The sequence below is a fragment of the Salvelinus fontinalis genome, unplaced genomic scaffold (genome assembly GCF_029448725.1).
Source record: "Salvelinus fontinalis isolate EN_2023a unplaced genomic scaffold, ASM2944872v1 scaffold_0341, whole genome shotgun sequence".
NCBI classification, from domain to species: Eukaryota; Metazoa; Chordata; class Actinopteri; order Salmoniformes; family Salmonidae; genus Salvelinus; species Salvelinus fontinalis.
In genome coordinates, this window is record NW_026600550.1 from 76,965 (window position 1) to 92,346 (window position 15,382).

The 15,382-nt window shown below is 49.7% G+C and overlaps 1 protein-coding gene and 1 long non-coding RNA gene across 2 annotated transcripts in view; one reads left to right on the top strand and one right to left on the bottom strand.

The window, feature by feature from the left end:
• Positions 1 to 15,382, top strand: part of LOC129845703 (eukaryotic translation initiation factor 3 subunit B-like) — a 56,744-nt gene extending 41,362 nt beyond the window's left edge. The window contains exons 10-18 of the mRNA XM_055913588.1: positions 1,762 to 1,972; positions 2,993 to 3,086; positions 3,608 to 3,733; positions 6,839 to 6,917; positions 7,346 to 7,484; positions 8,275 to 8,400; positions 9,389 to 9,575; positions 14,135 to 14,244; positions 14,748 to 15,382. Of these exons, the coding sequence (XP_055769563.1) occupies positions 1,762 to 1,972; positions 2,993 to 3,086; positions 3,608 to 3,733; positions 6,839 to 6,917; positions 7,346 to 7,484; positions 8,275 to 8,400; positions 9,389 to 9,575; positions 14,135 to 14,232 (1,060 nt within the window). The 3' untranslated portion in view covers positions 14,233 to 14,244; positions 14,748 to 15,382. The remainder of the gene's footprint in view (positions 1 to 1,761; positions 1,973 to 2,992; positions 3,087 to 3,607; positions 3,734 to 6,838; positions 6,918 to 7,345; positions 7,485 to 8,274; positions 8,401 to 9,388; positions 9,576 to 14,134; positions 14,245 to 14,747) is intronic.
• On the bottom strand, positions 11,266 to 11,655 carry LOC129845704 (uncharacterized). The gene is made up of 3 exons (XR_008758068.1): positions 11,616 to 11,655; positions 11,406 to 11,531; positions 11,266 to 11,308 (listed from the first exon to the last, which is right to left on the bottom strand). It is a non-coding gene; the product is annotated as an uncharacterized LOC129845704 (long non-coding RNA).

Here is a 15,382-nt window from a genome sequence, read left to right on the forward strand (position 1 = left end):
TGTCAGACAGAGACTAGTTAGAGGAATACCACCTGTCAGACAGCATACAGAGACTAGTTAGAGGAATACCACCTGTCAGACAGAGACTAGTTAGAGGAATACCACCTGTCAGACAGAGACTAGTTAGAGGAATACCACCTGTCAGACAGAGACTAGTTAGAGGAATACCACCTGTCAGACAGCATACAGAGACTAGTTAGAGGAATACCACCTGTCAGACAGCATACAGAGACTAGTTAGAGGAATACCACCTGTCAGACAGAGACTAGTTAGAGGAATACCACCTGTCAGACAGCATACAGAGACTAGTTAGAGGAATATCACCTGTCAGACAGCATACAGGGACTAGTTAGAGGAATATCACCTGTCAGACAGAGACTAGTTAGAGGAATATCACCTGTCAGACAGCATACAGAGACTAGTTAGAGGAATACCACCTGTCAGACAGAGACTAGTTAGAGGAATACCACCTGTCAGACAGAGACTAGTTAGAGGAATATCACCTGTCAGACAGAGACTAGTTAGAGGAATACCACCTGTCAGACAGAGACTAGTTAGAGGAATACCACCTGTCAGACAGAGACTAGTTAGAGGAATATCACCTGTCAGACAGAGACTAGTTAGAGGAATACCACCTGTCAGACAGAGACTAGTTAGAGGAATATCACCTGTCAGACAGCATACAGAGACTAGTTAGAGGAATATCACCTGTCAGACAGCATACAGGGACTAGTTAGAGGAATATCACCTGTCAGACAGAGACTAGTTTGAGGGATACCACCTGTCAGACAGCATACAGAGACTAGTTAGAGGAATACCACCTGTCAGACAGAGACTAGTTAGAGGAATACCACCTGTCAGACAGAGACTAGTTAGAGGAATATCACCTGTCAGACAGCATACAGAGACTAGTTAGAGGAATACCACCTGTCAGACAGAGACTAGTTAGAGGAATACTACCTGTCAGACAGCATACAGAGACTAGTTAGAGGAATATCACCTGTCAGACAGAGACTAGTTAGAGGAATACCACCTGTCAGACAGCATACAGAGACTAGTTAGAGGAATACCACCTGTCAGACAGACTAGTTAGAGGAATACCACCTGTCAGACAGAGACTAGTTAGAGGAATACCACCTGTCAGACAGCATACAGAGACTAGTTAGAGGAATACCACCTGTCAGACAGACTAGTTAGAGGAATACCACCTGTCAGACAGACTAGTTAGAGGAATACCACCTGTCAGACAGCATACAGAGACTAGTTAGAGGAATACCACCTGTCAGACAGAGACTAGTTAGAGGAATACCACCTGTCAGACAGAGACTAGTTAGAGGAATACCACCTGTCAGAAAGCATACAGAGACTAGTTAGAGGAATATCACCTGTCAGACAGCATACAGGGACTAGTTAGAGGAATATCACCTGTCAGACAGAGACTAGTTAGAGGAATACCACCTGTCAGACATTATACAGAGACTAGTTAGAGGAATACCACCTGTCCGACAGAGACTAGTTAGAGGAATGCCACCTGTCAGACAGCATATAGAGACTAGTTAGAGGAATGCCACCTGTCAGACAGCGTACAGAGACTAGTTAGAGGAATACCACCTGTCAGACAGCGTACAGAGACTAGTTAGAGGAATCATAGCGGTGTGTGTGTGTGTATTAATCCTCTCCTCTACAGGGACTTCTCCTGGTCCCCAGGTGATGACATCATAGCGGTGTGTGTGTGTATTAATCCTCTCCTCCCCTCTACAGGGACTTCTCCTGGTCCCCTGGTGATAACATCATAGCGTTCTGGGTACCCGAGGACAAAGACATCCCGGCCAGAGTGACTCTGATGCAGCTTCCCTCCAGACAGGAGATCAGAGTCAGGAACCTCTTCAATGTGGTCGACTGTAAACTGCACTGGCAGAGACAGGGAGACTACCTCTGTGTCAAGGTGGACCGGACACCTAAAGGAACGCAGGTTAGTGAAGGGGAGCGGTAGAAAAGAGGGAGGGTAAATGTGGTCGACTGTAAACTGCACTGGCAGAGACAGGGAGACTACCTCTGTGTCAAGGTGGACCGGACACCTAAAGGAACGCAGGTTAGTGAAGGGGGCGGTAGAAAAAAGGGAGGGTAAATGTGGTCGACTGTAAACTGCACTGGCAGAGACAGGGAGACTACCTCTGTGTCAAGGTGGACCGGACACCTAAAGGAACGCAGGTTAGTGAAGGGGGGAGGAGAAAAGAGGGAGGGTAAATGTGACTGCTTTGATGTTTAACCTCATTTACAAGTCTCCTTTCTCTCTGTCCTCTCATCCTCTGTCATTCTCTCATTGTCCTCTCCTCCTCTATCGTTCCCCCTCTCCTCCTGTCTGTCCTCTCCTCCTCTATCGTCCCCCCTCTCCTCCTCTATCGTCCCCCCTCTCCTCCTCTATCGTCCCCCCTCTCCTCCTCTATCGTCCCCCCTCTCCTCCTCTATCGTTCCCCCTCTCCTCCTGTCTGTCCTCTCCTCCTCAATCGTTCCCCCTCTCCTCCTGTCTGTCCTCTCCTCCTCTATCGTTCCCGTTCTCCTCCTGTCTGTCCTCTCCTCCTCAATCGTTCCCCCTCTCCTCCTGTCTGTCCTCTCCTCCTCTATCGTTCCCGTTCTCCTCCTGTCTGTCCTCTCCTCCTCTATCGTTCCCGTTCTCCTCCTGTCTGTCCTCTCCTCCTCTATCGTTCCTCCTCTCCTCCTGTCTGTCCTCTCCTCCTGTCTGTCCTCTCCTCCTGTCTGTCCTCTCCTCCTCTATCGTTCCCCCTCTCCTCCTGTATGTCCTCTCCTCCTCTATCGTTCCCCCTCTCCTCCTGTATGTCCTCTCCTCCTCTATCGTTCCCCCTCTCCTCCTGTCTGTCCTCCTCCTCTATCGTTCCCCTTCTTCTCCTGTATGTCCTCTCCTCCTGTATGTCCTCTCCTCCTCTATCGTTCCTCCTGTCTGTCCTCTCCTCTCGTTCTCTCCTCCTCTCAGGGTGTGGTGACCAACTTTGAGATCTTCAGGATGAGAGAGAAGCAGGTTCCTGTTGACGTGGTGGAGATGAAGGGAGACCCGGAATCTAAAACTGGTAATATACACCCCCACTCTGACTAGACGGACAGACACCCCCCTCTCTACAAGACGGACATACACCCCCCGCTCTGACAGACACATTTACATTTTAGTCATTTAGCAGACGCTCTTATCCAGAGCGACTTACAGTAGAGTGCATACATTTTTTTTTATTACATTTTACATACTGAGACAAGGATATCCCTACCGGCCAAACCCTCCCTAACCCGGACGACGCTATGCCAATTGTGCGTCGCCCCACGGACCTCCCGGTTGCGGCCGGCTGCGACAGCCTGGGCGCAAACCCAGAGACTCTGGTGGCGCAGCTAGCACTGCGATGCAGTGCCCTAGACCACTGAGCCACCCGCTCTGACAACAGACACCCCCCGCTCTGACAAGACGGACAGACACCCCCCGCCGCTCTGACAAGACGGACAGACACCCCCACTGATAATGTACGGTAACACCGCCAGGTGCGGTAACACCGCCAGGTGCAGTAACACCACTAGGTACAGTAACAGTGTTGTCGTCCTCTAGCTGAGAGCATCATAGCGTTTGCGTGGGAGCCTAACGGCAGTAAGTTTGCCGTCCTGCACGGTGAATCTCCCAGAATCAACGCCTCGTTCTACCACGTCAAGAACAACGGGAAGATAGAACTCATCAGTAAGTACAACGTTTACCTGAAAATATCACAGAGAGGAACCTTTAAAAACATTGACTCTGTAATGTCTAGAAGGATCGTGTCTCTGCTGTTGTCAGATGTCGTATTCAGTTGACTCTGTAATGTCTAGAAGGATCGTTATTCCGTCTCTACTGTTGTCAGATGTCGTATTTAGTTGACTCTGAAATGTCTAGAAGGATCGTGTCTCTACTGTTGTCAGATGTCGTATTCAGTTGACTCTGTAATGTCTAGAAGGATCGTTATTCCGTCTCTGCTGTTGTCAGATGTCGTATTCAGTTGTTTGGTAAACAACACAGTCTGGTACTGTAATATAGCCAGCTTCCAGATTTACTGTAACATAGTCAGCTTCCAGATTTACTGTAACATAGTCAGCTTCCAGGTTTTACTGTAACATAGTCAGCTTCCAGATTTACTGTAACATAGCCAGCTTCCAGATTTACTGTAACATAGCCAGCTTCCAGATTTACTGTAACATAGTCAGCTTCCAGATTTACTGTAACATAGTCAGCTTCCAGATTTACTGTAACATATTCAGCTTCCAGATTTACTGTAACATAGCCAGCTTCCAGATTTACTGTAACATAGCCAGCTTCCAGATTTACTGTAACATAGTCAGCTTCCAGATTTACTGTAATATAGCCAGCTTCCAGATTTACTGTAATATAGCCAGCTTCCAGATTTACTGTAATATAGCCAGCTTCCAGATTTACTGTAACATAGTCAGCTTCCAGATTTACTGTAACATAGTCAGCTTCCAGATTTACTGTAACATAGTCAGCTTCCAGATTTACTGTAACATAGCCAGCTTCTAGATTTACTGTAACATAGCCAGCTTCCAGATTTACTGTAACATAGCCAGCTTCCAGATTTACTGTAACATAGTCAGCTTCCAGATTTACTGTAACATAGTCAGCTTCCAGGTTTTACTGTAACATAGTCAGCTTCCAGATTTACTGTAACATAGCCAGCTTCCAGATTTACTGTAACATAGCCAGCTTCCAGATTTACTGTAACATAGTCAGCTTCCAGATTTACTGTAACATAGTCAGCTTCCAGATTTACTGTAACATAGTCAGCTTCCAGATTTACTGTACCATAGTCAGCTTCCAGATTTACTGTAACATATTCAGCTTCCAGATTTACTGTAACATAGCCAGCTTCCAGATTTACTGTAACATAGCCAGCTTCCAGATTTACTGTAACATAGTCAGCTTCCAGATTTACTGTAATATAGCCAGCTTCCAGATTTACTGTAATATAGCCAGCTTCCAGATTTACTGTAATATAGCCAGCTTCCAGATTTACTGTAACATAGTCAGCTTCCAGATTTACTGTAACATAGTCAGCTTCCAGATTTACTGTAACATAGTCAGCTTCCAGATTTACTGTAACATAGCCAGCTTCTAGATTTACTGTAACATAGCCAGCTTCCAGATTTACTGTAACATAGCCAGCTTCCAGATTTACTGTAACATAGTCAGCTTCCAGATTTACTGTAACATAGTCAGCTTCCAGGTTTTACTGTAACATAGTCAGCTTCCAGATTTACTGTAACATAGTCAGCTTCCAGATTTACTGTAACATAGTCAGCTTCCAGATTTACTGTAACATAGCCAGCTTCCAGATTTACTGTAACATAGCCAGCTTCCAGATTTACTGTAACATAGTCAGCTTCCAGATTTACTGTAATATAGCCAGCTTCCAGATTTACTGTAATATAGCCAGCTTCCAGATTTACTGTAACATAGTCAGCTTCCAGATTTACTGTAACATAGTCAGCTTCCAGATTTACTGTAACATAGTCAGCTTCCAGATTTACTGTAACATAGTCAGCTTCCAGATTTACTGTAACATAGTCAGCTTCCAGATTTACTGTAACATAGCCAGCTTCTAGATTTACTGTAACATAGCCAGCTTCCAGATTTACTGTAACATAGTCAGCTTCCAGATTTACTGTAACATAGTCAGCTTCCAGATTTACTGTAACATAGTCAGCTTCCAGGTTTTACTGTAACATAGTCAGCTTCCAGATTTACTGTAACATAGCCAGCTTCCAGATTTACTGTAACATAGTCAGCTTCCAGATTTACTGTAACATAGTCAGCTTCCAGATTTACTGTAACATAGTCAGCTTCCAGATTTACTGTAACATAGCCAGCTTCCAGATTTACTGTAACATAGCCAGCTTCCAGATTTACTGTAACATAGCCAGCTTCCAGATTTACTGTAACATAGTCAGCTTCCAGATTTACTGTAATATAGCCAGCTTCCAGATTTACTGTAATATAGCCAGCTTCCAGATTTACTGTAACATAGTCAGCTTCCAGATTTACTGTAACATAGTCAGCTTCCAGATTTACTGTAACATAGTCAGCTTCCAGATTTACTGTAACATAGCCAGCTTCTAGATTTACTGTAACATAGCCAGCTTCCAGATTTACTGTAACATAGCCAGCTTCCAGATTTACTGTAACATAGCCAGCTTCCAGATTTACTGTAACATAGCCAGCTTCCAGATTTACTGTAACATAGCCAGCTTCCAGATTTACTGTAACATAGCCAGCTTCCAGATTTACTGTAACATAGCCAGCTTCCAGATTTACTGTAACATAGCCAGCTTCCAGATTTACTGTAATATAGCCAGCTTCCAGATTTACTGTAACATAGTCAGCTTCCAGATTTACTGTAACATAGTCAGCTTCCAGATTTACTGTAACATAGCCAGCTTCCAGATTTACTGTAACATAGCCAGCTTCCAGATTTACTGTAATATAGCCAGCTTCCAGATTTACTGTAACATAGTCAGCTTCCAGATTTACTGTAACATAGTCAGCTTCCAGATTTACTGTAACATAGCCAGCTTCCAGATTTACTGTAATATAGCCAGCTTCCAGATTTACTGTAATATAGCCAGCTTCCAGATTTACTGTAATATAGCCAGCTTCCAGATTTACTGTAATATAGCCAGCTTCCAGATTTACTGTAACATTCTCTCTCTCTCCTTCCCCTTCTCTCTCTCCTCCCCCTTCTCTCTCTCCTCCCCCTCCCCTCCTCCTCTCCTCCCCCTCCTCCCCTTCTCTCTCCAGAGATGTTTGACAAGCAGCAGGCCAACAGCATCTTCTGGAGTCCTCAGGGGCAGTTCATGGTGCTGGCTGGACTCAGGAGGTACAAGAACCCTGTGTTAACCCTGTCCTCTCCTCCAGTATGAACGGGGCCCTGTGTTAACCCTGTCCTCCAGTATGAACGGGGCCCTGTGTTAACCCTGTCCTCTCCTCCAGTATGAACGGGGCCCTGTGTTAACCCTGTCCTCTCCTCCAGTATGAACGGGGCCCTGTGTTAACCCTGTCCTCTCCTCCAGTATGAACGGGGCCCTGTGTTAACCCTGTCCTCTCCTCCAGTATGAACGGGGCCCTGTGTTAACCCTGTCCTCTCCTCCAGTATGAACGGGGCCCTGTGTTAACCCTGTCCTCTCCTCCAGTATAAACGGGGCCCTGTGTTAACCCTGTCCTCCAGTATGAACGGGGCCCTGTGTTAACCCTGTCCTCTCCTCCAGTATGAACGGGGCCCTGTGTTAACCCTGTCCTCTCCTCCAGTATGAACGGGGCCCTGGCGTTTGTGGATACCTCTGACTGCACCATGATGAACATGGTTGAACACTACATGGCTTCTGATGTAGAGTGGGACCCTACAGGACGATACCTGGTGACCTCTGTGTCCTGGTGGAGTCACAAGGTACACCTCTCACACACACACACACACCTCACACACACACACCTGACACACACCTCGCACACACATCTCACACACACACCTCGCACACACACCTGACACACACACACACCTCACACACCTCACACACACAGGGAATAAATTCCTACTGGGATGTTTTTTAAACGGAGGTTCAACAAAATGAAGGTTTGTACCACAACAGACACAGACACAACTTCACAAATCCCTTCTGCTTCTGCTCATGTCCTTTTTACAATGCTGTGTGTTTATCTGAGCCGTATCAAGGGGGATTTAAAAAGGGGTTGTCTCTCCATCAGGTGGACAATGCTGTGTGTTTATCTGAGCCGTATCAGGGGGATTTAAAAAGGGGTTGTCTCTCCATCAGGTGGACAATGTTGTGTGTTTATCTGAGCCGTATCAGGGGGATTTAAAAAGGGGTTGTCTCTCCATCAGGTGGACAATGCTGTGTGTTTATCTGAGCCGTATCAGGGGGATTTAAAAAGGGGTTGTCTCTCCATCAGGTGGACAATGTTGTGTGTTTATCTGAGCCGTATCAGGGGGATTTAAAAAGGGGTTGTCTCTCCATCAGGTGGACAATGCTGTGTGTTTATCTGAGCCGTATCAGGGGGATTTAAAAAGGGGTTGTCTCTCCATCAGGTGGACAATGCTGTGTGTTTATCTGAGCCGTATCAGGGGGATTTAAAAAGGGGTTGTCTCTCCATCAGGTGGACAATGTTGTGTGTTTATCTGAGCCGTATCAGGGGGATTTAAAAAGGGGTTGTCTCTCCATCAGGTGGACAATGCCTACTGGCTGTGGACCTTCCAGGGTCGTCTCCTCCAGAAGAATAACAAGGACCGCTTTTGTCAGCTACTCTGGAGACCTCGTCCTGCTACCCTGCTGACACAAGACGTCATCAAGGTACGTACCTGTGTGTGTGGCCACAGTATTTATAAAGGGTATTTACTCTGGTATCAAAGTTGTTTTAAACCAATAGAATCCAAAACTCGTTCAGTGTCTGGACAAGTAGTGACTTCTGTCTTAACTCCTGTGTGTTGAAAGAGTTTTGTTGTAATGTGTCTGACTGCGTATATATAACATGGGCTTAGCCGGGACCCTTGACTGTATTGCTGCTACGTATAACGTGGGCTTAGCCGGGACCCTTGACAGTCTTGTTGCTACGTATAACGTGGGCTTAGCCGGGACCCTTGACAGTCTTGTTGCTACGTATGACGTGGGCTTAGCCGGGACCCTTGACTGTATTGCTGCTACGTATAACGTGGGCTTAGCCGGGACCCTTGACAGTCTTGTTGCTACGTATAACGTGGGCTTAGCCGGGACCCTTGACAGTCTTGTTGCTACGTATGACGTGGGCTTAGCCGGGACCCTTGGTTTTGACTGTCTTGTTGCTACGTATGACGTGGGCTTAGCCGGGACCCTTGACTGTATTGCTGCTACGTATAACGTGGGCTTAGCCGGGACCCTTGACAGTCTTGTTGCTACGTATAACGTGGGCTTAGCCGGGACCCTTGACAGTCTTGTTGCTACGTATGACGTGGGCTTAGCCGGGACCCTTGACTGTATTGCTGCTACGTATAACGTGGGCTTAGCCGGGACCCTTGACAGTCTTGTTGCTACGTATAACGTGGGCTTAGCCGGGACCCTTGACAGTCTTGTTGCTACGTATGACGTGGGCTTAGCCGGGACCCTTGGTTTTGACTGTCTTGTTGCTACGTATGACGTGGGCTTAGCCGGGACCCTTGACAGTCTTGTTGCTACGTATAACGTGGGCTTAGCCGGGACCCTTGACAGTCTTGTTGCTACGTATAACGTGGGCTTAGCCGGGACCCTTGACAGTATTGTTGCTACGTATAACATGTCTTCTTCTGGGTTTTGACACGTTCCCCAGGTGATCAAGAAGGACCTGAAGAAGTACTCTAAGATCTTTGAGCAGAAGGATCGTCTGAGCCAGTCGAAGGCCTCCAAGGAGCTGGTGGACAAGAGGAGGAGCATGATGGAGGACTACCGTACCTACCGGGAGGCTGCCCTGCTACAACACGACGACCAGAAAACCGCCCGCCTGCAGCTCCGAGGAGGTACGTAGATAAACCCTCCGTCTCCACCTATGAACCCTCCGTCTCCACCTGTAAACCCTCCGTCTCCGCCTGTAAACCCTCCGTCTCCACCTATGAACCCTCCGTCTCCACCTGTAAACCCCCCGTCTCCACCTATAAACCCTCCGTCTCCACCTATGAACCCTCCGTCTCCACCTATGAACCCTCCGTCTCCACCTATAAACCCTCCGTCTCCACCTGTGAACCCTCCGTCTCCACCTATAAACCCTCCGTCTCCGCCTATAAACCCTCCGTCTCCACCTGTGAACCCTCCGTCTCCACCTATAAACCCTCCGTCTCCACCTATAAACCCTCCGTCTCCGCCTATAAACCCTCCGTCTCCACCTGTAAACCCTCCGTCTCCACCTATAAACCCTCCGTCTCCACCTATGAACCCTCCGTCTCCACCTATAAACCCTCCGTCTCCACCTATAAACCCTCCGTCTCCACCTGTGAACCCTCCGTCTCCACCTATGAACCCTCCGTCTCCACCTATAAACCCTCCGTCTCCACCTATGAACCCTCCGTCTCCACCTATGAACCCTCCGTCTCCGCCTATGAACCCTCCGTCTCCACCTATGAACCCTCCGTCTCCGCCTATGAACCCTCCGTCTCCGCCTATAAACCCTCCGTCTCCACCTATAAACCCTCCGTCTCCACCTATAAACCCTCCGTCTCCGCCTATGAACCCTCCGTCTCCGCCTATAAACCCTCCGTCTCCGCCTATGAACCCTCCGTCTCCGCCTATAAACCCTCCGTCTTAACCCTCCGTCTCCACCTATAAACCCTCCGTCTCCACCTATAAACCCTCCGTCTCCACCTATAAACCCTCCGTCTCCACCTATAAACCCTCCGTCTCCACCTATAAACCCTCCGTCTCCACCTATGAACCCTCCGTCTCCACCTATAAACCCTCCGTCTCCACCTATAAACCCTCCGTCTCCACCTATAAACCCTCCGTCTCCACCTATAAACCCTCCGTCTCCACCTATGAACCCTCCGTCTCCACCTATAAACCCTCCGTCTCCACCTATAAACCCTCCGTCTCCACCTATAAACCCTCCGTCTCCGCCTATGAACCCTCCGTCTCCGCCTATAAACCCTCCGTCTCCGCCTATGAACCCTCCGTCTCCGCCTATAAACCCTCCGTCTACACCTATGAACCCTCCGTCTCCACCTATGAACCCTCCGTCTCCGCCTATGAACCCTCCGTCTCCGCCTATAAACCCTCCGTCTTAACCCTCCGTCTCCACCTATAAACCCTCCGTCTCCACCTATAAACCCTCCGTCTCCGCCTATAAACCCTCCGTCTCCACCTATAAACCCTCCGTCTCCGCCTATAAACCCTCCGTCTCCACCTATGAACCCTCCGTCTCCTCCTATGAACCCTCCGTCTCCGCCTATGAACCCTCCGTCTCCGCCTATAAACCCTCCGTCTCCGCCTATAAACCCTCCGTCTCCACCTATGAACCCTCCGTCTCCTCCTATGAACCCTCCGTCTCCGCCTATGAACCCTCCGTCTCCGCCTATAAACCCTCCGTCTCCGCCTATGAACCCTCCGTCTCCGCCTATGAACCCTCCGTCTCCGCCTATGAACCCTCCGTCTCCACCTATGAACCCTCCGTCTCCGCCTATGAACCCTCCGTCTCCGCCTATAAACCCTCCGTCTCCGCCTATAAACCCTCCGTCTCCACCTATGAACCCTCCGTCTCCACCTATGAACCCTCCGTCTCCACCTATAAACCCTCCGTCTCCACCTATAAACCCTCCATCTTAACCCTCCGTCTCCACCTATAAACCCTCAGTCTCCACCTATAAACCCTCCGTCTCCACCTATAAACCCTCCGTCTCCACCTATAAACCCTCCGTCTCCACCTATAAACCCTCCGTCTCCACCTATGAACCCTCCGTCTCCACCTATAAACCCTCCGTCTCCACCTGTGAACCCTCCGTCTCCACCTATAAACCCTCCGTCTCCGCCTATAAACCCTCCGTCTCCACCTGTGAACCCTCCGTCTCCACCTATAAACCCTCCGTCTCCACCTATAAACCCTCCGTCTCCGCCTATAAACCCTCCGTCTCCACCTGTAAACCCTCCGTCTCCACCTATAAACCCTCCGTCTCCACCTATGAACCCTCCGTCTCCACCTATAAACCCTCCGTCTCCACCTATAAACCCTCCGTCTCCACCTGTGAACCCTCCGTCTCCACCTATGAACCCTCCGTCTCCACCTATAAACCCTCCGTCTCCACCTATGAACCCTCCGTCTCCACCTATGAACCCTCCGTCTCCGCCTATGAACCCTCCGTCTCCACCTATGAACCCTCCGTCTCCGCCTATGAACCCTCCGTCTCCGCCTATAAACCCTCCGTCTGCACCTATAAACCCTCCGTCTCCACCTATAAACCCTCCGTCTCCGCCTATGAACCCTCCGTCTCCGCCTATAAACCCTCCGTCTCCGCCTATGAACCCTCCGTCTCCGCCTATAAACCCTCCGTCTTAACCCTCCGTCTCCACCTATAAACCCTCCGTCTCCACCTATAAACCCTCCGTCTCCACCTATAAACCCTCCGTCTCCACCTATAAACCCTCCGTCTCCACCTATAAACCCTCCGTCTCCACCTATGAACCCTCCGTCTCCACCTATAAACCCTCCGTCTCCACCTATAAACCCTCCGTCTCCACCTATAAACCCTCCGTCTCCACCTATAAACCCTCCGTCTCCACCTATGAACCCTCCGTCTCCACCTATAAACCCTCCGTCTCCACCTATAAACCCTCCGTCTCCACCTATAAACCCTCCGTCTCCACCTATAAACCCTCCGTCTCCGCCTATGAACCCTCCGTCTCCGCCTATAAACCCTCCGTCTCCGCCTATGAACCCTCCGTCTCCGCCTATAAACCCTCCGTCTACACCTATGAACCCTCCGTCTCCACCTATGAACCCTCCGTCTCCGCCTATGAACCCTCCGTCTCCGCCTATAAACCCTCCGTCTTAACCCTCCGTCTCCACCTATAAACCCTCCGTCTCCACCTATAAACCCTCCGTCTCCGCCTATAAACCCTCCGTCTCCACCTATAAACCCTCCGTCTCCGCCTATAAACCCTCCGTCTCCACCTATGAACCCTCCGTCTCCTCCTATGAACCCTCCGTCTCCGCCTATGAACCCTCCGTCTCCGCCTATAAACCCTCCGTCTCCGCCTATGAACCCTCCGTCTCCGCCTATGAACCCTCCGTCTCCGCCTATGAACCCTCCGTCTCCACCTATGAACCCTCCGTCTCCACCTATGAACCCTCCGTCTCCGCCTATAAACCCTCCGTCTCCGCCTATAAACCCTCCGTCTCCACCTATGAACCCTCCGTCTCCACCTATGAACCCTCCGTCTCCACCTATAAACCCTCCGTCTTAACCCTCCGTCTCCGCCTATGAACCCTCCGTCTCCGCCTATAAACCCTCCGTCTCCACCTATAAACCCTCCGTCTCCACCTATGAACCCTCCGTCTCCACCTATGAACCCTCCGTCTCCACCTGTGAACCCTCCGTCTCCACCTGTGAACCCTCCGTCTCCACCTATGAACCCTCCGTCTCCACCTATAAACCCTCCGTCTCCACCTATAAACCCTCCGTCTCCGCCTATGAACCTTCCGTCTCCGCCTATAAACCCTCCGTCTCCGCCTATGAACCCTCCGTCTCCTCCTATGAACCCTCCGTCTCCGCCTATGAACCCTCCGTCTCCGCCTATAAACCCTCCGTCTCCACCTATGAACCCTCCGTCTCCTCCTATGAACCCTCCGTCTCCGCCTATGAACCCTCCGTCTCCACCTATAAACCCTCCGTCTCCACCTATAAACCCTCCACCTATAAACCCTCCGTCTCCACCTATTAACCCTCCGTCTCCGCCTATAAACCCTCCGTCTCCGCCTATAAACCCTCCGTCTCCGCCTGTAAACCCTCCGTCTCCACCTATAAACCCTCCGTCTCCACCTATGAACCCTCCGTCTCCACCTATGAACCCTCCGTCTCCACCTATGAACCCTCCGTCTCCACCTATAAACCCTCCGTCTCCACCTATGAACCCTCCGTCTCCACCTATGAACCCTCCGTCTCCACCTATAAACCCTCCGTCTCCACCTATAAACCCTCCATCTTAACCCTCCGTCTCCACCTATAAACCCTCAGTCTCCACCTATAAACCCTCCGTCTCCACCTATAAACCCTCCGTCTCCACCTATAAACCCTCCGTCTCCACCTATAAACCCTCCGTCTCCACCTATTAACCCTCCGTCTCCACCTGTGAACCCTCCGTCTCCTCCTATTAACCCTCCGTCTCCACCTATGAACCCTCCGTCTCCGCCTATAAACCCTCCGTCTCCACCTATAAACCCTCCGTCTCCACCTATAACGGCCCAGACACTTCCATCCAACTGCCTCACGCTACAGAAACAGGGTGATGGGCTGTTACCCCCCCCCCTGTGGGCCGTTCTGGCCCGGGACCAGGCATAGTAAGCCTCTGACCCCTGACCTCTCTCTGTCTCTAGGAGTGGACACTGATGAGCTGGACAGTAACACAGATGACTGGGAGGAGGAGACCATCGAGTTTTTTATCAACGAAGAATTCATTCCCCTCGGAGAGTAATCCCCTACGCAGGTAACACCTACACACTCACTCACATACCCACACACACACTACACACACTACACACACACACACACACACACACACACACACACCTACACACACCTACACACACCTACACACACCTACACACACTACACACACCTACACACACACACACTACACACACACACACTACACACACACACACTACACACACACACACACACACACACACACACACACACACACACACACTCACAACACACACACACACTCACAACACACACACACACACACTCACTACACACACACACACACACTCACTACACACACACTCACTACACACACACACACTCACTACACACACACACACTCACTACACACACACACACTCACTACACACACACACACTACACACACACACACTACACACACACACACTACACACACACACTCACACACACACACACACTCACTACCCACACACTACCTGGCTGTGGTTTTGACGGTCTCTCCCCCTCTTTCCTCTCCAGGTCCGTTTTTGCGTGGGGACTAGAGGGGGGCGTTGCCTTGTCGACTGGAGGAGGGAAAACTACGCTGAGAATCTTGGGAGTCGCCAGAGTTCCACCATTCTCTCTTTGTGACATCATCAAAGCGTGCCTTGTGGTATAGCGACTACAGCAAGCTAGCAACTGAGGGAGGAGGGAGGGAGGAAACCAACTTTTAAACTCTTTTTATTTTTTAACAGCTTGGTCTTTTTCTGCCACTTTTTGAAATAGAACAGTATTCTGTCGTTTTTTTTTTTCCTTTCTCATAATCTTATCCTCGCTCGCTCACTTTCTATCCTTCTTATCTTGACTACACCCCCTTGCCGTCTTAACCGTCGTTACCGCGGCAACGGTCGCACCTTGCCATACAGAGACGGAGACCGTTACACCACCACCGGGAGGGATGAGAACGGAGTGTGTGACGTGTCAGTGTGTGTGTGAGGCTAGAGAGTGTGTTCTCCTGATGACCAAACGTTCAAGGCTGTGTTGTAGTGCTGTGTTGAAGTGGCGGTATCCTCCTCCGTTTAGACTACCTGACGTTGTCGTTGTTGTTATCATACTAGACCACAACTATCACCTGATCTTCAACGTCAATAAAGAGAAACGTCGTACAAATCCTT